At 38.7% G+C, this 26,153-nt stretch overlaps 1 protein-coding gene across 7 annotated transcripts in view; it reads right to left on the bottom strand.

The window, feature by feature from the left end:
- The window catches only part of CLYBL (citramalyl-CoA lyase), a 208,732-nt gene that overhangs the window by 30,563 nt on the left and 152,016 nt on the right, over nucleotides 1–26,153 (bottom strand). For 6 of the 7 annotated variants that reach the window (XM_016123166.2, XM_016123169.2, XM_036228827.1 and 3 more), the window contains 2 exons: nucleotides 4,478–4,666; nucleotides 436–537 (listed from right to left, as the gene is read on the bottom strand). In XM_016123166.2, coding sequence (XP_015978652.2) covers nucleotides 436–537; nucleotides 4,478–4,666 — 291 coding nt within the window. Of the gene's footprint in view, nucleotides 1–435; nucleotides 538–4,477; nucleotides 4,667–7,668; nucleotides 7,937–26,153 lie in introns of all 7 variants that reach the window. The other variant, XM_016123170.2, reaches the window with a different exon arrangement.

Below are 26,153 nucleotides of genomic sequence, written 5' to 3' on the forward strand. Positions count from 1 at the left end.
AGACATTATGGATAACGTTGCTACAAAGAGGCCAGAAAATTTCCCAATAAAAGGCAATTGTTACAAAAGAATAATTGAAAGTTAATTCATAAGGGTGACAAAATAAATTTTCATGCACATTTAATCTATAAATGTAATAATTAAAAGCATATATTTACATAGTGATTATTTAATTAAAATTATTGCTAGGAATCTATAAATATTTCATTTAAATATTTAAGACTGGGAAGTTTCCCCTGCTATTTAGCCAATTTCTTTGTTTTCTAAGATGCTTACGACCTGGTTTTGGATAATTACAGATAATAAATTGTGCTCAAATTTTACTATGCTTATAAATCTTTCTAGAAAAATATTTTAAGTAGATGTTAAAATTGAAAACAAAAGTTCTCTTTAGAAATGAATACTAACTTCTCAGCCATATTATGGTTTTCTTACCTTAAAATTGAGCAAACCCATTGCAGTTTCCACAAAAGGGATTAAATTCATAGGTTGTTCAAGTTTTCGGCCTTTTAAGTAGAACGAAAATTTTTCTGAAAACTAAAATCAAAAGTGTCATAGGTGATTAGTGGAGGAAAAATGTACAATCACTCAAATGCAGACGTAGAAGTCGTATTTAAGTCTTTGACCTGAGGAAGTAATATCACACAGTCTCTTTCGTCCACACAAAAGAATTAAAAAAAAAAAAAAAAAGGAAAGACAAGACCAAAGAAAAAAGGTAACCAAGTTTCCGTTGAACTAAATAGTAAAACCCCAAGCATTATAAGTTTTGGGGTTTTTTTCCCCCTAAAGGAACAATTTGAGGCCTAGGAGTTAGAACTGGAAGGAGAGATTCTTGAAGTTTAAATGCTTTCCTTGAAAATGTATTTACTTAAGACCTCTCGCCCTCATGTCTTAAAATGCAAGTGGTAGACCCCTAAAACAATGCGGCTTTGCCCTACCTGCCATTCTGTTTTTGTTTCATACCCAGCACTGACATCAGTGTATTTTCAGCAGCCTTCTACATGGAATCCATATTATTCATTATAGCACCATTACCCTTTGTTCAGAAGGGTTTTCTTCATAATTTTTTAGCTTACCTAGGAAGACCTTAAAAAGGAAGTTTAATTCTTTGAAGACCAAAGCTCACCAATTTTTTCCATGAGACCAGTTCACAGCTAGCTCTGGGCTGCCAGTGGGGTAGCCCAAATTCCAAAATCTATCATCTGGAAACATACAAAAGCTCTTGCACAGATCCTTCCCCCCCCTTTTCAAAAGGAAAAAAACCTCACCATACTCTAAATTGTAAATCTATTATGTCTATCTAGATCTAATAAGATGTGGGGAGATTAAAAAAAAACAACAACAACACACACACAGGTATGACAAAGATATTTTTGTAAATAAAGATGAAAACATATATATCCATTTTAAATTTAAGGAATATTCAGCCATTAATGGATATCAAAGGAAAAGGGAATTTTAATCATCTCTCCATTCAGTCTCAGTTGGGTAAATCATATCTAAGAGATTTGCATAAATATAAACCATCAAAGACTTTTCATCTTCAAAGGGGGTTTCAAGACCCTATAAGCTTTGTACTGTAATCATCGCAGGTCACCACCCTGCAGGAATAGGGCTGCTATGGCAACATAAAAAAACTAATGCTTAAGGCTTAGCATAATATTCTGACTAATAGAAAGGAAACTCATTTTAAAAGCTAGCAGCCTATTTACCAGAAGCAGGATTAGAGGTGTTATTTCCCCTTTTAGCTGCCCCCTCCTTGCCTGTGTAGCACCCCCCCTAAAAAATCTAATCACCGGGATCTTTAAAAAGCTTTTGAGCAATTTGCAGTAACTTTACAATTAGGCTAAAATAAATCACAGCTTTCAGTAATGAAGAATTATTCCCAGTTGCTCCCACTGCCCCCTCCCTTCCTCCGACACCATCATCATCACCTCCTTAGTAACTTTGCAAGGGAAGGAATAACTCAACCAAAATAGCAAGAAAGAAGGCTACAATGTAAGGGGACAAAATGTAAACTATTCCATGTAAATGAAAATAAAACATAATTTATGTCACATTTAAGCTAGAAAGTAGGTAGTGAAAAGTCAGTGGTTTTGGTGCGACATATGCAGCGGAGGAATTTTTTTTCTTCTCATGAAAAAAAACTTGCAACGTTACTTGTCCCATTCTTTGTGATAATAGTTATAACAACAAAAAATTCATAAAGTTTAAAACTAGGTAAACACTTTACAATATATTCCTTGTTCTCAGTGAGAAAATTTCCTAACGCCTTTTGTTTTTAAGCCATAGAGGCATTTAAAAATTAAATATTCTAGCCCATCCTCCTTCTCCTCCTCCCCTTCTTTCTTAAAAAATTGCATTAAGTACTAACACAAAAGGTAACTAGTGGAGAAGTTTCAATTAATTTTTTCAAAAGGAGACGATTAAATGTTTCCGGCCTGGTAAAGTGTTCATTTCAGCGAGGTGGAGGGGACTGGGGGGTAAGGGGGAGGAAAAGAAGGAGAAAAAAATCACAAAGAGGTTGGGGAGGAGATGAAGTAGCAGGGCTCAGCGATTCTTTCAATTCCAGTGCACACCCAATAGTGTGTTGGAAGAATGCACACTGTTCGGGATTTGTGGGAGAATTGTCCCACGACAAAGGAGGCAGAGTCATGCTTGTTATAGTCCAATAAGCCGTGCCAGTCAAACAAGAACCCACACTAGCGACAAAAGGCCAGCAAGAGATTCTCACACAAAAGAAAACAAGGAAGCCCATCTTTCAGTTGTGCATCAGGCTCTGGGTTTTATGCTTCACATAAATACAAACGGAGAGGAAAAAATAAACAGCCCGAAAGACTTCTGTTAACTAGAAATCCTATTTAGATTTCGGTATGTTACTCACATCCAGGGATTTAAAACAGTGAACAGAAGCTGTAGCTCAAGGCTGGGGTGGGTCCTCCCAAATGAGGGTAATAACGGTGATAAATAGGCATTAACTATGAAACCAAAAGGGAACAGTGACTTCGGATTTCATTTCAATCAACTTAAGACACATTTGAATGGGGCAGGAGCACTTGAAGACATTAACCTAGCAATACCAGTATCTCCTGGCCTCTGAGGTATGACCTCTGAGGAGAACCCCAGTTTAAAAGCAAATGCGGATCCTTGAACACAGGCTTCCAGAAGGAGCCAGGAGGGAGCTGTCCAATAGAAAAATAATGGCAGCTACGTATGTAATTCTGAATTTTCCAGTAGCCACAATAAAAGATTAAAATGAAACAGGTGAATTTAACTTCAATGTTTTTTCAACCCAATATATCCAAAATATCACCATTTCGACATGTAATCGGTATGAAAATTAATGCGATAATTTACATTCTTCTTTTTTTTGGGGGGGGGGGAGGGGGTTGTTGGTATAAAGTCTTCAAAATCCCACGCATATTTTACACTTGCAGCACAACTCAGTTTGGACGCGCCACATTTCAAGTGCTCAGTAGCCACATGTGGCAGGCAGCCACGGCACTGGAAAGCACAGGCCCGGTGTCTCCACGTGCATTAGAAAGGTGAGCGGTGCCCTCAGGTGCTATAACTACTCAGCATATTGCTACGGCTGCAGCCACAGTCTTAGAGATAATCCCAGATGTGGCATCAAAATCACCACTGTCCACACGCCCTTACCACGCTGCCAGCACTTACGTGTCAAGGGCTATCTGCCCTACGGTGGCATAATGGAATGTTATTTTATTCAGCAGAGACCTGCAGAATCAGAGCAACCCCTAAATAAAATCTCACCTCCCCCTACTTTAACAATGAAAACAATCATAGTATAATTAGGCCCATTTCAAAGTTTTCGTGAGTAATTTGACATGCCAGGTTTTTATTGGCTGAAAAGTCTGTCGTGAAACACAAACACACCTGTCAGCAATTTAAAAAGGACGAACTAGAGAACTGTTCAGGAAATAATATCTGTGCTAATTAAAACCACTAGTTAAAAGCTTCCTGTTTATTCCTCTGTTTGCCCCAAGGAGTGACCTTTACCTCTCGTCCTCTAGGTTCATTTTTTCATTTGTGGCTAATGTGCTTTCGTTGTCTATGATGTCCTTCAATGAATCTGGGCAAGAGCTGTTTACATCACCGCTCTCCTGGGTGGAGGGTTAGGGCCTGGCAGTGGTGTAAGATATGATCCCACACAAGCTAGTTTCCAAGGACTGCTCTGTAAGTCTTATTGAGGAGGCTGTTCTGTCCAAACCATGAAGCTGGTTACAGAGCAGAAGCATCATTTCAGGAGTAGAATTGTTCCATAGAAGACTCTGGCCAAAGCCAGGTTCTCCTTGCATGAAGAATATGGTCTTTTGGACTCGATCCTTTTTCTAAATTCCCTTTTTGCTCTCTGTGTATGTATTTTCACAACCAGCAGCACCCAAATCCTTCCTTTCTGCTATTCCTTCTTAGCCGGACCCGAGTCTTTAATTAAAGCAAAGCATTAGCTACTCACCCACTGGATTTCCTCAGGGCCTTCCACCTTTGGGAGCATTAGGCTGGAAGGGAGCACCCGGGACTGCAGGAGAGTCGCCAAGTCTTCTTCGGCCAGACCGCTGGACACTGAGTTGATTCTCACACACTTTTCAGTTGGGCCCAGGTCAAAATCTTCGAGAGTTTTTACTATTCTTAATCGAGCTTCATTCTGCAAGTAGAGGTAACACAGTCAAACAAACCATCCTGTGAAACTGTTTTATGGATTCAGAGTCTGAGCACCATTACTATATCCACAAATTTCCTCTCCACCAAATAAATGGTATTTGAAATAAGTCATCCAAGCTGATAGGTAAGCACTGATTTCCAGACTTCACTCAAGATAACAGAGATGATGGCCACTGTAATGCATACCAGCGTACTTCTAAACAGTGGCATTACCTTGCTCATTAGCATTACTTTCCAAATGCAAAAATAAAATAATTAATAGGTAACATTTATTGACCATTTACGAAGTACTAGGCATGGTTCTAAATCCTCTGCCCACTATTTTTCATTTAATAAATATAAGAAGCTAGATAATATATAATTATCTGCCAACATATTAACATTAGGGAAAAAATTAGAGTTTTTTTTTGTTTGTTTTTCCGCATCCTTTATGCTTTTTACTCACTTTTTGAAAATATTTATTTATTTTTTTTGTAAGTGACATGAATCTTGATATTCAATTAAAAGGTGCTCCAGAAAATGATACCCCACACTAAGGTTGAATGTCTGCTTTAGTTATTTGAATTGTCTCCAGAAAAATTATATGAAACCAAATATATTATCTATTGGCTTTGAGTTGGGAGTGATGAAGGTAAGGGAAAGGAGTAAACTGAGGGGCTGGGAGTCGGAGTTGAGAAAAAAGGCACTTTGGGGTCATTACTTCCTGCCAATTTCAGTTTCAAAAACAAATTCCTCTACTTTTCCAACAGCCCTCAACAAATTCTCATTGTCAGAATGAACACATATCAAAAGTAGTTTCATTTAGGAAGGGTTTTTATGATACTAATAAAACTTTAAAGCTTCTCACTGCTGATGAATGTGGTTTAAAAAAAAAAAAAGGTCTTAACAATATACAGCCATTTGAAAGGCAATACTTATCTAGGAAAATAGCAAAACAAAACAGACACACAAAAAGAATGATTTGAACCAATATTGAGTTTAAGTCTAATCAACAAGACAAGCCAGGACAGTAGATTTAAACCAGACGGATGTGGGTCTACGACCTGGTGGAAGCAGGGGAGGCTTCCAAATGTGGTCTGAGTTAAACAGTGTGAGGAAACAGTAGCTTAGAGTTGTCAGATCAGATGGAAACAGAGTACATCGGACTAGTTTAAGACAGCTCTGTGGAATCCTGATTTACAGGGCTCCGACTGCCAATAATTAGGCCAAGCTTAGATAAAAGCATGAGAGCGCTCATACTAGTTAAAGTGAGGGATGGTGCAGCCAACAGTGGCTTGGCACCACAGCATGCCGTTGGCCGTTCCACAGCCATAAAACTCATCCACTGCTCTACCACCCCCTCTTGTTACATGCACTAAACACAAAAAATCCTGAAAGTGAAAAGCAGTTCGCTCCATATCACAGTTCTAAGGTTTTCGAGAGCTGTTGAGAGAAATGCTTCCAGCTCGTTGGCAGTGTGTGTATTTAGATCCATGGCCTCAGAGAACCTAAAACATGTTATGCTCCATGTAGCCTACACAGCTACGAATTTAGGATTGCTGCAGCTTGTAACCATTTGAACTTCCAGGATTTCTTTCAATGTAGGTCAGGCTTCTGAAGGGCCTGTTGGGACAGAGAGTGAATGGAAAATGGAAGGGAACTAACTAGATCGTTTGGGCTGACATGCATATTAAAACGAGAGTTATTTGAATCATCTCCCTTCTCTAAACTGCATGTGTGCTCAAAGGTGCAAGATCACTGGCAACATCGACTTCCTAAATTGTTAATGTTGGTGTCAAACAGAATGTGACCTCTAAGCTGTTTTGTTGTTTCGCTTGGATTTGAAGGGGACTGTTTGTTCAAAGCTCATGTTCTAAACCTGCCTGCAATTTTTATCTAAAGTCAGATTGCCATGGTTTCAGCACATTCCAGTTTACTTAGTAAAATTCAGCCCTTGTGAAATTGGCTGCAAATGAAGTACCTAATTCCAACTGTAGGTATAATCTGATTAGTACTTTTCATGTTATAATAATGAACAGTGAATACTCAGTATTTTATTAGACTTTTTTTCCTCCTTCTGGCTCACAATTAAAACCAAGCTCTTTCCACTTCATGATTCTGTACCTTTACACGCACACACACACACACGACGGCTTTGTAGGTATATTGCCACATAACACCCTTATTAACAGGCTGTTGCTTGTTGCAATTTACATAAACTAAGTGTACATCCCTTTGCTATGTATACTAAAATATCCAACAACTTCATTGAATTTACACCAATCAACAAGCATGTTGATTTTTTTTTTCTTTTTGGTATTTTAATGGTGAAATATGTTACTATGCTAGCAAACACACCCATGCCATCTGTTGGGTGAGAGCAAGGCAGTTTCTAAGAATAATTAAGTTTAGTTCTGGATGTTCAGCTAGAGAGAGGCACAGTCCACCCAGTTGTGAGAAAAAATTCTGTTCTCTCTCCCTCCCCTTGCTCTAACACAAGCCTTACTTCTTGCTACCATTTCTTTCATCTCCATCACCTCACTCCCTTTCATACTTTCATTCCCTTTTTCTCTTTTTCTTTGCCTCCTGTTTGGCCCTGACTGTACTTTAATTTCCATCTTGTTAGAGGGATTCGTAAGACACAGCCTGGTGGACACCATCTTCTCAGAAGGCTATCTGGGTCATCTGCTGAGATTATTGGTAAGTTAAGGGTTCCCTGGAAAAGGAGGGAAAAGAAAATGAAAGCAAAAAGGGGCCATTCAAAAAAAGACTTTTTGTGTGTGTGAATGTAGGGTGTGTCTTACATTCTGGTAGTAAAACAGAGTTTTCAAAACGAGATTTAGAAGGAACCACATTCTAAAAGTGCGAACACTGCAGAACAGCCTTGGTTAGCGTTCCTCACGTAGAATGAACTTGTTCCCCTAATATCTGACAACCTAGAAAAGACAGAATAATGGAAGTAAGGTCTTTATCAAGTTACATTAGATCTTTGCAGAGACTAATTACCGTAGTGTGTTCTGTAGTGGGTTTGATTCCAAAGGTGGGCTCAGCAAAGGTCACGGAGAAGGTGGCCCAGATCAGAATCTTCACAGATCCATGTTCTAAGAGGTACCAAAGTTCCCACGTTCGATCAATATTTCGTGCCATGGGCTGCTCAGTGCAGTGGACCGGTGGCTAATAAACTTGTCCTTATACATAAGTCACCGTATTATGTGACTCTGTCTGGGCCAGGAACCAAGGCGTGCTATGATTTCAGAGACTGGGTTCTTATCACCTGGGGAAGAGACACGCTCCAGTGACGTAAGAAAGCGGGTAAATCAACCATCACCAAGACCTGCAGACTCCGAAATCAAAGGAGAAAATATGCGTGCAGTTGGTTCAATTGGCACCCATTAAAGCTAATAACTAATCATCTTCGCAAGTTTCTAGCTCAGAATGATCAAATCTGCAAAGAAAACAACATCCGTCCACTTTTACACTCCAGTGGAAGAGGTGGTCCCTCGCGGCAGGGTGGCACAGTCTCGCCATCTGGAGAATAAATCGAGTGTGAAGTACAGTATAGTTTGGGACCAAGCTCCGTGGCGGCAGCTCAGCAGTCAGTTCATTAGTTCCAAACTTCCAGGGATTAGAGCGGCATCAATTCTACTGTCGGATAGGAAGAGACAGACAGGATACGAGATTCAAGGAGGATTGTGACAACCAGGAGGAGCCCCTTGGGCTTATTTATAAAACTACAAAGTATAAACAGACCCAAATAAGTGCCTTAAATAATAGCATTATCACAGTTTCATAACATCTGAATTAACACCTTTCTCTTCTTCCCCTACCCCCCCAAACCTTATATGTTAATGTATAGTCTTCTTCAGAGGAAATCGCAAAGATGACCCTGGATGAAACAGAAGCAATGAGAAAGAAAGCTGTGCAGCTGAACAGATATTTAGTAATTAAGAAATATGAAAGACTTTCTGGACTCCAGGGAGATGCAAAACACTCACGATTTTTAAAAATGTGTAATTAATATTTTCGTCCCGCAAAAGGCAAATTGCCATGCCACATATTCAAAAACACTAGTGAATTCTATCTTTTCTGAATATGTCCATTACATCTCATTTCCATTTTATCTAATTTGTAAAATGATGTCACAGGCATGGAGTGGAACAAATTTTGGGCAGAAGTCCTTGACATCAGCATTTATATGATTTTTGTTTTTGAAAAATTTGACAATATTTGCTTTAAAATAAACTGAGTGAATTGTTCCATTTAAGGTCTCCTTTTACATATAACTCCTTTTTATATTAAAAAATCAAAAGTGCTTGTGACATAAAACAGGCCATCAATAGTAAATTACATTTTTGTATTTTTCTTATGAATGTATAAAATTTATTATAACCACAGAGACTGTTGTAGTGTCTGCATTGGAAAAGAAGGCAAATAAATTCTCATCGATTATTACAACCTGGTAGTGTTTCTTTAGGCAAAAGTGATAGCGTTTTTGTGTGTGTGTGTTTTTTTTATCCCATTGTGTTTTCCACATGAAAAAAATCTTGGGTTGCCTGTTTTTGAAAACAGAAAAACAGAAAATCTACAACAATATTGAATGTACCTTGGGTTAACTGGTTTAAAATTTTGTTCATTCTAACGTTAAAGGCACAGGTAACAAAAGAAAAATATAGGTAAATTGGACTTCATGAAAATTTTAAAATTAAAAAAATTTTAAAAGGCAACCCACAGAATGGGAGAAAATATTTGCAAATCATACATCTGATAAAGGATTAATATATAGTATATACACTCCTAAACCTCTACAGCAAAAACAAACAAACAAACAAACAAACAAACAAACATAATTCAAAACGGGGGGGAGGACTTGAATAGATGTTTCTCCAAAGAAGATATACAAATGGCCAGTAAGCACATGAAAAGATGCTTTATACCACTGATCATTAGGTAACCACAATGAGATACCACTTCACACCTATTAGGATGGTTACTGTCAAAAACAAAAAACAAACAAACAGAAAAACAGAAAATGACTAAGTGTTGGTGAGAATGTGGAGAAATTGGAACTCTTGTGCACTGTTGGTAGGAATGTAAAATGGTATAGATGCAACAAAAATAGTATGGCAGTTCCTCAAAAAATTAAAAATAGAGCTACCATATGACCCAGAAATTTCACCTCTGGGTATATACCCAAAGGAATCGAAAGCAGTGTCTCAAAGAGATTATTCGTACACCCATGTGCCCAGCAGCATTATTTATAATAGCTAAAATGTGGAAGCAACTCAAGTGTCCATTGATAGAAGAATGGATAAGCAAAATGTATTACATACATACAATGGAATATTATCTAACTTTAAAAAGGAAGGAAATTCTGACACCTGTTAAAACATGGATGAATCTTGAGGACATTATGCTAAGTGAAATAAGCCAGTCACAAAAAGGCAAATACTATACGATTCCACGTATGTGAGGTCAAGACAGAATAGCATGGTGGTTGCCAGGGGCTGAGGGAAGAGGAGAATGAGGAGTTATTGTTTAATGGGTATAGAGCTTCGGTTTCAGTTTTACGAGATGAAAAGGGTTATGGGGATGGATGCTGGTGATGGCTACACAACAATGTCAATCAATGTACACTTAATAACCGCTGAACAGCACACTTAAAAATGGTCAAGATGGTACATTTTGTTCTATGTATTTTACCACAATAAAAAAGTAAAAAATTTTCATTTACTGATTCATCCCACAAATTATTACCTTCCATGTAATATTACATGTTTACTCTGAAAAATGTAGAATTTGCTAGGACAAAGTTTCTGTTGTGTTAATTATGAAAGATACATTACTACACAGGTTTATAGTAAAATGCCTAATCAGCTTTCATTAAAAAAACTAAGAAGGCTCAGGATGTGTATGGATAGGTAGCTCATGATATGTAACTGGCATTTCTGCCCCCCTCAGAGATTTAATGGAAAGAGAAAATCCTAAAAAAACCCAACAATAAAATATAATTAATTTATGAAAATAATTTATTTTGAAGGTCTCTGAGCTTCAAAAAATTTTAAAATACTTTTAAAAAATATTAAATCAATGGCTTTAACTTGAATCGGACAGGCCTAAATTTTGTCAAAATTCATGGAATGTACACTTAAAAATAGTGCATTTCATTGTACATAAATTTTACCTCAAAGAGAATGGTAAACAAATACTGAACTGTAATCAATGTTATGCATGCAGGGGAAGTATACTGCAACTCTCTGCAATTTACTTGGAAATGAATTTAAAAAGTAAATCAATTGATGGATGGATAGAGGGACAGATAGTGGATAGATATAGATTGAAGCAGGCAAAGTAAAATACTAATGGGAGAATATAGGAGGTGGGTATATATACATGCGTATTTACTGTACACTCTTTCAACTTTTCTAATGTTTGAAATTTTTGTAACAGAGTTTGGGAAAAGAAAAACTTTTAAATACCTCTAAAATGTTGATAATTTTTAGAGCTGATTGATGAGTACATGAGAGTTCTTTATATTATTCTCTTTGTATTTGTATACACATGAATATTTCCACAATAAAATGTCAAAAACTAGTTAATGATTTAAATTTCATTTTACTTGTTATTTGTGGAAAATAATTTTTAAGATTAGTCTTGTGATTTTTTGCTAACAGCTTTATTGAGATAAAATTCAAATAAGATATAATGCATGCATTTAAAGTGTACAATTCAGTGGTTGTTAATGCATTCATAGAGGTGCAACCATTGCTATAATTAATATTTAGAATATTTTTATCATCCCAAAAGGAAACCCTACGCTCTTTAGCAGTCATTCCCATTTACCCCCAGCTCTAGACAACTACTCTATAGATTTGCTTATTTTGAACATTTCGTAGAAATGGAATCATGGAATATGTGGTCTTTTGTGACTGGTTTCTTTCACCTAGTATGTTTCAAAGTTCATCATGTTGTAGCATGTATCAGTACTTCCTTTTTCATTGCCAAATAATATTCCATTGTATGGATATACCACTTTTTCCTTCTTTATTATCAGTTAATGAACATTTGACTTGTTTCCATTTTTTTTTTGCTATCAGGAAAAATGCTGCTATGAACATTTATGTACCAGTTTTTGTTTTCATTTCTCTTGAGTATATACTACTCGACCTAGGTCATATGGTAGGTAACTCTATCTTTAATCTTTTGAGGAACTGTTAACTGTTTCCAAAGTGGCTGTGTCAATTTACAATCCCATGAGCAGCGCTGCGTATGAGGGTTCCGATTGCTCGGCACCCTCACCATCACTTGTTATGATCTGTCTTTTTGAGTAAAGCCATCCTCGATTGGGTGTGAAGTGTCTCTTACTGTGCTCACTGTAGTTTTTTTTATTATTATTATTACTATTAAATTTATTGGGTGCTCATTGTAGTTTTGACTTGCATTTCCCTGATGACTAATGATTACCTTTTCACATGCTTATTGGCCATTTTTATATTTTCTTTGGAGAAATCTATGCAAATCCTTTGGCCATTTAAAAACGTGGTAAAATACATATAAAATTTCCCATTATATCATTTTTAAGTGTACCTTTCTGTGGTCTTAATTGCAATCACATTGTTGTGCAACCATCACCACTGCTTTTTTTTTTTTTTTAAATCCATTCATCTGTTGATGGACATTTGGGTTGTTTCTATCTTTTCATTATTGTGAATAATGCTACTATGAACACTGGTGTAGCTCTTGGAATTTTTGTTTTCAATTCTTTTGTGTATATACCTAGGAGCAGAATTGCTGGGCCATATAGTAATTCTATAGTTAATTTTTTGAGGAATTGACAAATTGTTTTCCACAATGGTTGTGTCATTTTTCCTTCTATCATCAATGTACCAGAACTCCAATTTATCTAAATCCTTATTTTTCATTTTATTTGTTTCTTTTTGATAATAGCCATTGGAGTAGGTGTGACATGATGTCTCACTGCATATTTGATTTTTACTTCTCTAATGACCAATGATGTTGAGCATCTTTTCATGTGTTTATTAGTCATCAGTATACCTTCTTCGGAAAAAGATATATTATGGTCCTTTCTCCATTTAAAAAATTGAATTGTTTGTCTTTTTGTTGAGTTACGTGTCCTCTATATATTATAAGTATCAGATATATGATTTGAAAATATTTTCTCCCATTCTGTAGGTTGTCATTTCATTTTCTTGATGGTGTACTATGAAGCACAAAAGTTACAATTTTGTGAAGCCCAATATAGTTTTTCTTTTGTTGCTTGAGTTGCTATTGTTACCATTTTGAGACCATTAACTAATCCAAGGTCACAAAGATTTACACCTGTTTCCTTCTAAGAGTTTTATAGTTCTAGCTCTAATATTTAGGCTCTTGATATATTCTAAGGATATATATTTGAATATGGTGTGAGTTTGGGAAGCTTATGATATTTTTATTCTGTGTTTTCTGTCTTTATTTTTCAACAAAATACAATGAAAATTCCCTGGGAAGAGAAAAGATTAGTAGAAAAAAGGAGCTGACTTCCATCAGCCTCTTCACTTGGCTTTGCCCCAGCCCCTGACTGGCAAGTGGCTGGTGTTTGGCTTTCTTGCTGCCACAGCCCAATCCATCATCTTCCTCACTCTCCTCCTCTTTTACTTTGCCTTTTCCCACCTACTCCTGATGGATTTTCCTCAGTTGCATGTGACGGCCCTTGTGTTCTTTTGAAGACCTTGCTAGACATCCCTATGGGCCTCTCTCTGAGGGGCCTCAAACTCAAATTCATAAAGGAATGTGGAGCTAGGGCTGAGAAAAGCTCTCTCGTGGGCATGCTGCCTATGTTTTTACATTTCTTGTTAATTTTATGATTTAATAGTGTGGTTTTGAGGTATGCTTTGCACACAACTTTTTAAAAGGACAAAGTATTTACCTACTAAAGGTTTATGTTACCTTCCTCAATGCCAATAACAACCGCCAGGCTCAGATTTGTCTGCAAATTCATGGCTTTTCCCACTCTTACTATTTTCTTTGTTCTCAGTCACTGCTTGTTTTCACAGCCTCAGAAGGGCGATGTTATAACTTCTGTTTTCTAGCAGGGAGGCAGAGGTACAAGGAGCCATGAGATTTGCTCCAGGTAGGACAATCTGTGACTGAAGGAACAGGGTGCTTTGGCAGGCTCTCTCATGAGGGGGCCGCTAGCCACGTGCACATGATGGGAAGGATCCAGAAGAACACTGAACAATGCCGTCACTCGGAGGTGATCTTTGTACTTACGGCCAAACATCCAGATACTTGAAAACATTTAGAAAACTGAGAGGATGTTTCCCTTTCTTTATGAATATCTGTGATCCTGAAAAGAAAATTTCCTGAACACCATCCCCAGATTCTGCTTGATGCCCTGGTCTGGGTACATTTAAAATTTGTAACTAGTAGAAGAGGAATCAGTCAAGTGGTATCCACTATGCCAGGTGCTGGGGATGAGTGTGTGTGTGTGTGTGTGTGTGTGTGCGTGTGCGTGCGTGTGCGTGTGTGTGTTTGGGGGGATTAGAGAAAGGTATCAAGGTCACTTTATATTGACATATAAATCAGCAGGGGAATGCATCATCTAGTTGTGGTGATGAAAAGGCCATAGAATAGGAAGTAAAATAACAGTTGAGTCAGTGGGACGGACAATAGGACCACAGGACTTAGAGGCAGGAGGGAGCATTTCTGGCCGAGAAGTGGGGTAGGAGTTTAGGATTTCAATAGGTGCAGAGGAGAGGGTGTCACCCAGCAGGGAGCCAGAAATGGGTAAAGATTAGAGGAAGGAAGAGTGAGTGAATAAAAAGGCAGATGGTCGGGACATATGACATTAGGTAGGGAAGATGCTGGTGCCAGGAGATGGACAGAAAGACCAGACCGGAGTCCAAAGCAGTTAAAGGTGAGCCTTTGATTTAGAAACAAAAGGCTGAGGTCCTGTTACTCTAGGGGAGGGAAGGGTGGTGGCGATGGCAGGACAAAAATCGCAGTTCAGTTGAGAAAGTTCCTTCTGTGTGGGAAGCTGCTGGCTGCCCCGCCTGGACTGGAGGAAATCCCCCGCAGCCCCTTGGGCACTAAGTGGAGAAAGTCTCTGCTTGAGCCTGCCCTGCCTATCTATGGGCAACTTCTCCACTCCCGGAGCGAGAAGCATGTGCTTGTACCGCGAGAGGACCTCTAGTCCCAAAGCCACTTAATTTTATCTTTGGAATGGGTGTTCGTAAATGCGTCTCTGATCAGGGGGATTCGCAGTATAGTACATTGAAAAAGAAATGTGAAGTACACACGGAGTGGGGACACGGGCCCACTTCCCTCCGGCGAGGCTTCTAATTGGTCTCCCTCCGCCCTCCCTCCTCACCTGGTGCAAAGCACAGCCCCAAGCAAAGCTGCCCTCTTTCTCTCTACGCGCTATATTTGTGTTTTGCAACTTCTCTGGGTTAGAGGAGGTAATTAACTGTTTTGGTTTAAAAGCCCCCTGCTGGGTTGCAGTCTGCGTGGAATAAAAATAAACAAGCGAAAGGGAACAGTGTCATCAAAGGACTCTGCACCTATCTGCCCTCACTTGTAAGGACGAAAACACCGCCGTTTGCCACAGGTGTCACGGCTTACCCACGCAGGGCAGGGTCCGCGGGCCTTTCTTTTCTTTTTTTTTAACGGAAAAACAAGAGCGATAGGATCATAACTTAATGAGGCAGCCTTGCCGTGGTTCCAGATATGCATCAGATAACACACGTGTCACCTGTCCTGGCCTGAGCAGTTTTACTGTGATGCTCACAACGTATTCTGGCTGGTGACTTCCTGTAGTTCTCAAGTCGGCTTGAGCTGCATTGCTAGAACTGATCCAAATTGTCCCCTTAAATGTCAAGAACCATTTTTCTAAAAAGCCAAGGCTTCTTCACTTCTGCGGAGGAAAACATTTGCTTCCCTTCCCACCATCAGATTTTGGAGGCAAGTGGGCCGCTTCTCTGCGAGGCTAAGGTCGGTTCCGTCGGCGCTGCGCCCACGGCGCTGCCTGGGATTCCTGTCTGCGCGCCAGTTGCTTCGACAACACTTCTCTCAGGTGCTGACACAAAGAATCTTGTCTCCATAAGTCAGGAGTTATAAAAGCTTACAGATAGAAGTATAAATGTCTAATGATAAGGCACAAGCAGCTTTGCAATTAAGCAAACCGAGCTAACGGAGAATTTCGGCCAGCTGCAGGCTCCAGGCCTGACTTCTCATCCTGGGGAGGAAGCTTTACCTAGTGGCTGGTGGCCGGTGGCTGGTGGCCCAGCAGCGTCCCGCACAGGATTCTTTAGATTCCTTAGTGTTAATTAGTCTCCCTGGCAGCCGTGAATAAAGAAATCAGGTAACTGAATAAGCTCTGTGATGGCAGAAATAGAAGGTAAAGAAAGATTTCTCACAGTGCACTAAACTGGATCATTATCAATGCAAGTTTCATTGAAGGTAGGTGAGGTTTTAAAAGGAATTTTTTAACCCCCTGCACAATATTACCAGTTGGTTCTTACCTTTGCATATTTTCATTTCTGTTGCTCAAATATACATTCACGCACTCATGTTATAGAAGCTAGTCATTTGTTTTCCATGGTTTGTTGTTATCTTGCTTCCAAATTATTCCCCAAAGAAAGTGGCAATTAAAACGGTTTTGTTTCTTTTAGGTGGAAAATTTATAGGTACTTTAAAAAGTAGAAATTTCCCCTCTATTTTTTATTTTATTCTGAAATCAACAAGGAAAAGAAAAATTATGGTGGAAAACTGAAGAATGGAGGATGATGGTGGCCACTAGAGCATTTTATTTATTTCAAAAAGCCAGATTTTGCCCTTTGAGAACTATGGTTACAGCAAAGGGCCCTTCTCAAGGACCACACCACGTGGGAGGACGTCTCTCTTTGCAGTACATTGAAGCATCCCATATTTCCTCTGCGAATGGGAGCCGTGGAGAAAGTGGCAGAGCCTGGTATCATCCTCTCTAGCTCATGAACCCCAGATCTATAATTAAATATCTTCCTCGAGAAAATGCTAATAAAACAATGCAAAGGCTGGGACCACACTTGATTTTCATTGCATTTTACACCTTTTTCTCTTGCCAGCTTTTCACATCGACTTTCTCAGCGGCCTCATTCCTTTACTGATGCCAGGCAGGCTCACTATGGAACCACTTGGGTTTTCTTCCCTCTTTTTGCACCCAGTAAATTTTCATAAAGCATTTAACGTGAGAACAAGCAGGTTAATTTACCATGCCGGTGAGCCAGGCTCTCGGAATGCTCTCTACAACATTGCCATGTTTTGGCGTCAGAGTCAGAGGCCTCAGTCCCAGTGGCAAGGATGCTTGGCAGAGCCTTCTCTGTTCAGACACCAGGTGTGATTTAGCATAACAGATTGTGTGGATGCTCAGTGGCTTCGATAATCCATGCATCAGAACCAAATTGTATCCTTCGTGCAAGATGAAGATGAAAGTCCCATGGGCTAGAAGTTCTGCCAGGAAAGGCCTCTGGACATATAGAAAACGGGAAAATCACCCCACCTGGCAACACATGCCTGGTTCCAGGAACATTAAAGGTTTTCTTAATGATATCAGCACTACATTAAAATCCCCCGTCATATCACAATGCTCTTTTCCTCTAATGAGAAGTTGGCGCTGAGAACCAAAGATTAAAAAACATATACAAAGATATGCAAAAAATGGAATTACAGTTGACCCTTGAAATGTAGGGATTAGGGATGTCAACCCCCAGTGCAATTGAAAATCCAAGTATAACTTTTGACTCCTCAAAAACTTAACTATTACTAGCTTACTTACTAGCTAACTATTACCGATAACGAAGAATCGATTAACAAATATTTTGTAATATGTATTATATTCTTACACTAAAGTAAGTTATAGAAAACAAAATATCAAAAATATCATAAGAGAAAATATATTTACAGTATTTATTGAAAAAAAATACATACATAAGGGGACCTGCACAGTTCAAACCTGTGTTGTTCAAGGGTCAACTGTATAAGGACATTTTAAAACTCACTGAATCTGGCCTTTGATATATACCTAGTCAATTGCCTAAACCATACATGAAGCTTTGGTTGACAGCCCTTGGATGCTGCTCAGGGAGACTTTCAGAGAAAAAGCATAGCTTTGAGGCTAGTACAGTGTAGGACCCAGAGATGAGAACGGCACCCCTCAATGGCAAGCTCAGTGAGCCTGGAGAAAAGGACAGGTCACCCCACAGGAAGAGTGACTAAACTCACATGGAAGATGATTTTGGGAAAAGCTTAGCAAACTGCCAGAATTAGCAGTCTTTTTGTCCAGACCTGGCATGAGCAATGTAATGTACAGTTAGTTAATGGAGTGGACCAATGGCATCCCAATGCCGAGTAATGCGACTTTGGAATGAAGTATATGTGCTCACACACTCAATATCACTAGATAAGAATGATGTAAATGTACACATCTTTTTTGTTCTTTTTTTTTTTTTCACTTGTCAAATGTCTTGCATCTCATTTGCCCTCACAGCAGTTCTGAGGTGTAGATAAGGCAAGTGTTATCATCCATGTTTGCCTGAAGAACATGGAGGTTATAACTTATCCAGAAATCGAATTGCTAGTCAGCAGTCAAGGTGAGGCAGAACTCATGTGTTAGGCTCCCAATCTTGTATTCTGGCTGCGGAAGCCCTCCTTGCATCTTAGAGGGTCTGTGGGTTACCCAGTAGCCTATAACAAACTATTTTGTTTTCTGTTTAAACTTGATAGAGTCTATGGTTGGCTACCAGGAGCCCTAACCAATACAGGGGTCATATTACACATGTATTATGTCACCTCTTTTTTAACCAACAGGTAGGACATACCTTTATGTAGGGGATAATCTACATAGCCATTTATAAAGACCGCAGAGTATTCTATTTTTTGGATATGCCATAATTTATCTAATCAATACCTTAATTATTAAGATTTTAATTTTCCCCAACTTTTTGTTATTAATTTATTAATTTTATTCAACAGATATTCACTGAGTACTCTTAATGTGCCAAGTACTATTTTAAATGATGGAGATAACAGCTCCCTGACTTTATAGAACTTACATTCCAGTCAGCAAAACAACTAATAAATAAGTAAACCAATAAACAATTGTAGGCTGTGAAAAGATTGGGAAGAGAACAGAATTTAGTAATGGATAGAGTGAAATAAAGGGACAGAACGAATGGGAGGGACAGGGAAGCAAAACAGTTTCTTTGAGGAGGTAACATTTGCCCTGATACCGAAAATATTATATGCAAAGCTGTAACAAATATCCCAGAACATTCATCTTAGAGCACTTGTCTGAATATTTCCTTAGGGTAAACCCTAGACTTGCAAATGCTAGGTCAAATTACATGCTCATTTAGGCTCCAAAGGATTGGCTACGGAATTCCGAATCTCACAGCCTCTCTCTAAACCAGTTCCAGACTGTGCCCAAAGACTGGCTCTGTAAGAGACTTAATAGTCCCTTAACCTCACTATGCCTCAGTTTCCTCATCTGAAAAATGAGGACAATAAAAGTGCCTGACTCAGGGATTGGTAAGGATTGACAACAGTGTAACAGAATTGGTTAATAAATGTCAGATTAAAAAGAAATACATGCTCATTTTAACAAGTATACTGAAATTGCTACTTAAACTCCCATTTCTGGTGCCTAATCACTTGGGCTTTGGGTTGGTTCTGAGCTCATAGTGGCTTCATCTGTTTTCAGTAAGTCAGTATCCTTACGCTAGGACTGTAACCACATGAGGACAGGGAGTATATCTTGTAGCTCATATCCCCAATGCCTGATTGAAAGGAACACCACACACACACACACACACACACACACACACACACACACACACACACACACACACACACTGTTTTCTCCAAGTCTGTCAAGTTCTTACAGCAAGAAGCAGGTTTCCCATCCTTAGGTATGGTGCATCCTTTCTTGAATTTCATATATGTGATCAACAACTTAGGTGCTGGAGTAAAAATCCCAGAGAATCAGAGTCTTAGAGTTGGGAGGGGTCTTCGAGTTACCTCCAAGATGCTCTATTCAGGGCAAGGCCCCCTTCTACTCTCTTAGCCAGTGATCATCTTGCTTCTCTGTAAGTAGACCAGTGAGTAGCCCTTCAAGTATCTGAGGATGGTTATTATGTTTCCAAGTCTTGTCATTCCTAGTTCTAATAACTGTTTTTCTGAAAGCTTAAGATACAGATTCACCATCCTCTCACTTCTGAGTTGCCTTCCTCTGGACAGATCCAAATTTGGTGTTGCTCTTTCTAAACTTGAAACAGGGGCTCCCACTATCCTTTATCCGGATGTGATGCCCAGGCTGTGAAGGTATTATGTCTCTGGCTGGCCGGCCCCACAGCTGATTCCTCAGAACACTGGTAAAAAGTTTTAGTTGATTATGATTGTTAGACTAACTTCATCCATTCAATGTGCTTAGCAATATGGCCTTTATGGCAGTCTTCTTAAATACAGCCATTCTTAATACCAATTTTTCAGTTTTTCAAAAGGGTTATATGTTTAATAACTTACAGTAATATGAGAAGATCACCATATTCCATAACAGTCAGGCTTGGCCTTTCTCCAAAGCTAAACAACAGTAAGTATATTCAGAATTATATTTGGCAACTCATTTTTATCTGCCATGGAAAATATGCCACAAATGGTGGCATTCTTGAGATAAAAAAATTGAGATTATTGGGACCTCAGTTTCTAAACCAGAAAGATGAGCTCTAAGCTTCTTTCTGGCTTTAACACTCAGCATTCTCTGTATGACCCTACTCTGGTCAACTGTCTCCCACTCTTTCAAATAACAGAAATATGCATCTTTATTACTTCCTTTTGGGCAGAAATAATAATATACTGCTGGCCGAATATTTCGACTTAGTATGTATTTTATGGTAGAAAATTTAAAATATCTAATGTTTTGAGTAATTTTAGTTTTCAATATAAAAGCTTTTAATCTTTGTCATTTTAGATGGAATAAGTTTTTTAAAAGTTAGCTGAAATTTGTTATTAATCTTTATATACATATCTAATAATTAATTATGCATAATTAAAGAACAGATAATGCCTACCATCTTTAAACTGTATTAAGGAAGCATTAATAGACACAAAAACACTGGGAGTTTGAGAACTTAAAACCAGATATAGAGAAGGGAAAATCAGAAATATCAAGTAAAAATTAGTTGTATTTCATGAGATCTATTTCTCATTTATAGTTAAGAAGCTATATGATGAACCTTTTTTAGTATTTAGCAATTTATTTCTTTGCTCTTCTTGATATTTGGCTCCCTTGAGTTGATTGGTTTGGGTGGGGCTTACCCTTCTCGCAATAAACAGAAATAAAAAATTGCAATTCAGGGTGATGCATGTGTAACAGGGAAGACATCATGTGGTGGTTGCACAGGGGTGTGGCAGAGACCACTAATGGCCCCAGCATCTATTCTCACCTCTCCCTTCAAGTTTTAGCGGGGCACATGGTCTACTCTTAAGGCCTGTATGTCCCAGCCCCACTCGCAGCTGTGAATGAAACAAATGGTGTATGCAACATTTAATCCCTTAAGGAAGCCACTGTCCTCCACTCTCTTGTCCCATATCCCACAGGCTGGAACTCAAACAAGGTATGGGGCCAGTTTCAGCCATGCAGATTAGGCTGTCATTGCTACAAAGTAGAAACAACTTGGGCCTCTGGATGACCTCGAGGAGGAGCTTTACCTACCTACCTGGACCACCCATCTACCTCTGGTGAGAGAAAAATAAACTTCATTTGTTTGAGCTACTAGAGCTTTGGGTCTTATTATAGCAGCTGAGCCTGTACACTAACACAAAAGAAGAGAACAATCATCTGCACATGAAAGGTAGGGGGTGATGGTGAGAACAGAGCATGCAGCTGGGGCCAGAAGACTGTCTGGGGCAATGTAACAGTATAAGGACAGGCTCTGCTATCAAGTCCTGCTTCCCAGTCTTTGAGCCCTGGACACTGACTGGAAATACTATTACTGGTCCTGAATAATTCCCTTTCACATTCCTCTGTGTGTATTGGGAGTTGGGAAGTGTCCCAACAATAGAGGATGGAGACCCAGGAGGAAAAACAGGTGGCATTTTGGAGTATATGTATGTAGATGATTAGTTTGGTTTTAGATATGTTTGTTTGGGGCCTTAGTAAATAATACCTCTTGACCGTAGAAATTCTCAAACATTCGAACAATAAGATAAGAGTCAGCAGGGGGAGGATTAAAACATCTTCATTTTTGTTAGAAGCTGAGTTGAGAACAATTTAGTGAAAGAGCAATACTAACTTTCGAATACTGAACTCTGAAGTTGGACTGACTTATGTAGCTATGGGAGCAGCTCAAAGATTCTAACATTATGTAACACTTAGGGCTTATTTAATCCTTCTTTCCCTTGAAATAAAAAGAACTGGTGGAGTAAAGAAATATAAACTACTTAATGAAATAATATATGACAATATTTCAAGATCTGTTAAATTTTTTCATTAACATTTAATGGTTATATAATGCAACATTTCCTTTTATTAAATTTCCCTCTCTCCTTTTTTTTTTTTTTTTGCTTTAACAGATTTGATCTGACATTTCCCACATTTAGTTGGCCGCCACTGGTGTTGAGATAGAGCCATTATTGATGTTTTGCTCTCTTTCTATCACTACCAGAAACTAAAAGTTATTATAAAACCCACATTCCTAATCCTGATTGTGACTAGTGAATAGCCAACTTGCCCTGTCCATTTAAGAGATGAATTCTTGAGATCCCCAGTCCACTTAAGGACTAGAGAAGTCTATCTGACAACAAATTTCCCTTCTAGCGTATTTCTCAATTTTTATATAAATCCGAACACACTGGCTCACACCTAATCTAAGTCGTCCTTTACCATCATCTACTGAAATGAACCATCTGTATGTTGGTTTCTTGTACCTGGCTATTATATTTTAGGTATTTAATAAATGTTTTCTGAATTGAATTGAATAATAAGAAAATGCAGTAGAAGTAAACAGTGGAGTATAAAGTGGGTTCTTTCCAGGGATAATCTTTAGATGTGAAAGGAGAAATAAGTGCTACCACCCAGTGGTTGGCACCAGAGAAACACGGAAATGTCAGGAAGATCCAAGACCAGTACAAGGTCAGTGCTTCATAGTTTCCCCAGTAGTTGCTCAGATACTGAAACTGGATTGTGAAAAACAAGCAAACACACAATGTGCTGTTATTTAAAAATCACTCATTTGGAAATAAATAAATCCAATATTGTTACAAACATTGTAAGCTGTTCAGTCTCAATTGTGAACCAGTACATTGATTAACATCATATTCTAGATTTGAAAGGAAGACCATGTTGGAAAACGGATATTAAAATATGTATCGACAGAGCTCTGAGAATAGGCCAATGAATTCTGGCCAAAAAAACAGACAGTCAACTGTCTGGTAAACGTATAATAAAACAGAAGAACATTATCGATACTATTGCTGTAGGAAGCTGAAATACTCTAAAACGAAGAGGTTAATGAAGAGTGTGGATCTGGTACAGAAACGAAGTTACCAAAGCAAAGCAGAGGTAGAGGAATATAAAAATGAAGTGCTTTTTCCTGATAGTGGGGTGTTTTCCTTCTACAGAAAATCCTAAGAAAATAGTAGTTCATTCAGGAGGTGGAATTTATAGACAGCTATTATGTGAGCAAAAAATGTTCATTTCAAAAGAGATCTAACATTCCTATTTAATAATAATCTTATGTTTTAAGTCAGGGTTCTTTGATGTTTATTAGTAGTATGACCAACCATGATGTTAAATAGTAAAAGAGATACAGGAGTTCCTGATGCGTGATGTGCATCTTTTAAAACCTACTCATCTGAAGTGTGTTAGTTTCCTAAGGCCGCCATGACTGATAACCATGAACTTGGCTGCTTAAAACAACAGAGGTTTAGTCTCTCGCCACTCTAAAGACCAGAAATTTGAAGTTAAGGTGTCTACAGGGCTGTGCTCCCTCCCTAGAGAATCTTCCCTTGCCTCCGCCAGCTTCTGCTGGCTGTTGGCATTCTTTGTGGCTGCATTACTCTAATCTCTGCCTCTGTCTCCATGTGGTCTTCTCCTCTGTGTGTCCTCATGACACTTGTCATTGGACTTAGGGCCTACCTGGATGATCCAGGATGATCTCATCTTAACATAGTATCATAGTATCGTAGTATCGATGTCTGTAAAGACCCTTTTCCCAAATAAGGCTGCGTTTACAGGTTCCAGAGATTAGAATGTGCATATATCTTTTGTGAAGCCACCATTCAATCCACAATGGGAAGCATATTTCACGAACAGTGGATTGAATGGTTCCTTAAAAGAACTTAAACTAGTAGGAAGTAGTATGTTATTAAAGGCGAGTTCTCCCTTTTTCATCGTTCCTTCTGTAAATACTATAGACTATAGTGCTGTCTAGAGCCATATTCAGCCTCTGCATTTGTTCTGTGCATAAGTGCCTATTCTTCTCCTTTTGCCTCTCACCTCTACTGAAAGAGCACCTGTTAGGGGGAAGAGGAAGGTGGTACTACTGAATCATTGTGTTTAGGCCATGTGCTTAGAGTAATTCTTTCCACCAGGATGGCTGGCCTTTCTATTTAGGCCTAGTAGATATCTTCCATAATCCAGAGAATGCATTTTTAGATGGTTGGCTAAGATTTGGAATCATAAAATCATATAGTTTTAGGACTGAAGAAAACTCAGTAATTACCTAGTCATTTTAGAAACAAGGAGATAAAAAAAATCCTAGAGATCAACAAATTACTGAAGGTCGCTCAACATAATGGAGGCAGAGCCAGGACCAGAAGTTAAATCTCCTGATATGTATTTAAGCACTTTTCCACTCTATCACACATGATACAGTATTGATGCAAAGCTTGTTCCTACATGAATTAATCTTGAGATGTTAGCCTCATTGGTGTCACCCAATGAGATAATCAACCTTCTATAGACTGAACATTTATGTCTCCCCAAAATTCATATGTTGGAGTCCTAACTCCCAATGTGATGCTATCTAGGGGTGAAGCCTTTGGGAGGTACTTAGGTCATGAAGGCAGAACCCATGAATGGGATAAATGATCTTGTAAGAATAGATGCAAGATCGGTGATCTTTCTCCCCACCATATGTGGGCACAGCCAAAAGGCATCTATCTATGATCCAAGAAGTGGGCTCTCTCACCAGGAGCCACACCATCTTGCACCTTGATTGTGGACTTCCCACCGTCGAGGATTATGAGAGATAAATGTGTGTTTTTTAAGCCACCCAGTCTATGGTATTTGTTATAGAAGCCATAACAGACTAAGACAAAACCCAGTGGAAACATTCAGTGATATTTACTGAGTATGTGCTATGGGCAGATAAGGTCTCTGTGCTCACTCAAGTGGATGAATAATTAATTGATAGTACCTGAAAGATGCAAGACTCTGATTCAGCTTTCACACTGAGGTGTTGATTGGTATTAAGGTCACCTAATTCAACTCTTGATTCTTCACTATACCCTTTGACATAAGGTAAAGTAACTGAAGTTACTGTCTCCACTTAGAATCGTTCCTTAACTTTTAGGATGTCATAATTTGAGTCAAAGGTACCTCCTGGCCTAGAAAATAAGTGTCCTCACTTCCTCCCTAGTGCTTAACTAGATTAAGCAGAACCCCAAGGTCAACCACAACAAAAAAAAACATTATTATCAAAACATCATTGTCCATAGAATAAAATATATCTCTTGGGAATAGTAAAACCATCAGCTAGCTAAGTGAGAGAGGCATCTCCTAGTTGACACGGAGAGCAAAAAAGACCCAGATGGCAAATCCGTTTGGAATAGACCTATCTGCTCTGGCTGTCTAATATGTTTCTTCATTGCATTAATTCTTCTTGCATCAGAACCATCACATAGTTTGCTTATTTCTAAGGAAGGGAAAAACAGAAGGGCTTTTGTCTGTAGAGTTCTTACTTTCCTCTGTAAACACCAGGGCAGCCTATTTAATATAGGATGCAAATGAAATAACCTGGGTCCTTTGATGAAATGACCTAGATCATTGGAGAAAAATCTCAACGCTCTGGTTCATGTAAGATTCAACACAATCCCTTCCTCATGAAACAGGAAAGGGAACTCGACTTTTGGGGAGTACTTTACCTGGCCTATACCTGATGCCTGATAAAGATTCAGAATTTATTTTAAAATGGGTTTTGGCTTGTTGGATGGAGCATGTTGCATTGCTGCTGGCTGGAGTGAGCCCCATGGGCTTGTGGCCCTGTCTTCTTTCATGAGAAATCCCTGCCAACTGAGGATCTGCGAACTGATTCTGCCAGCCAATCTCTAATTTAGCATATGTACAAAGCCAATTTTTGGACACCATGATGGAGCCTGGCACCTCTGCAGCCCTCCATGTTTGCAATGCTTAAAGTGAAATAATAAGTAACTAGCAAGATAGAAAAAAAAAAGACATGCAA

The sequence above is a fragment of the Rousettus aegyptiacus genome, unplaced genomic scaffold (assembly GCF_014176215.1).
Source record: "Rousettus aegyptiacus isolate mRouAeg1 unplaced genomic scaffold, mRouAeg1.p scaffold_m13_p_11, whole genome shotgun sequence".
In the NCBI taxonomy this organism is placed as follows: Eukaryota; Metazoa; Chordata; class Mammalia; order Chiroptera; family Pteropodidae; genus Rousettus; species Rousettus aegyptiacus.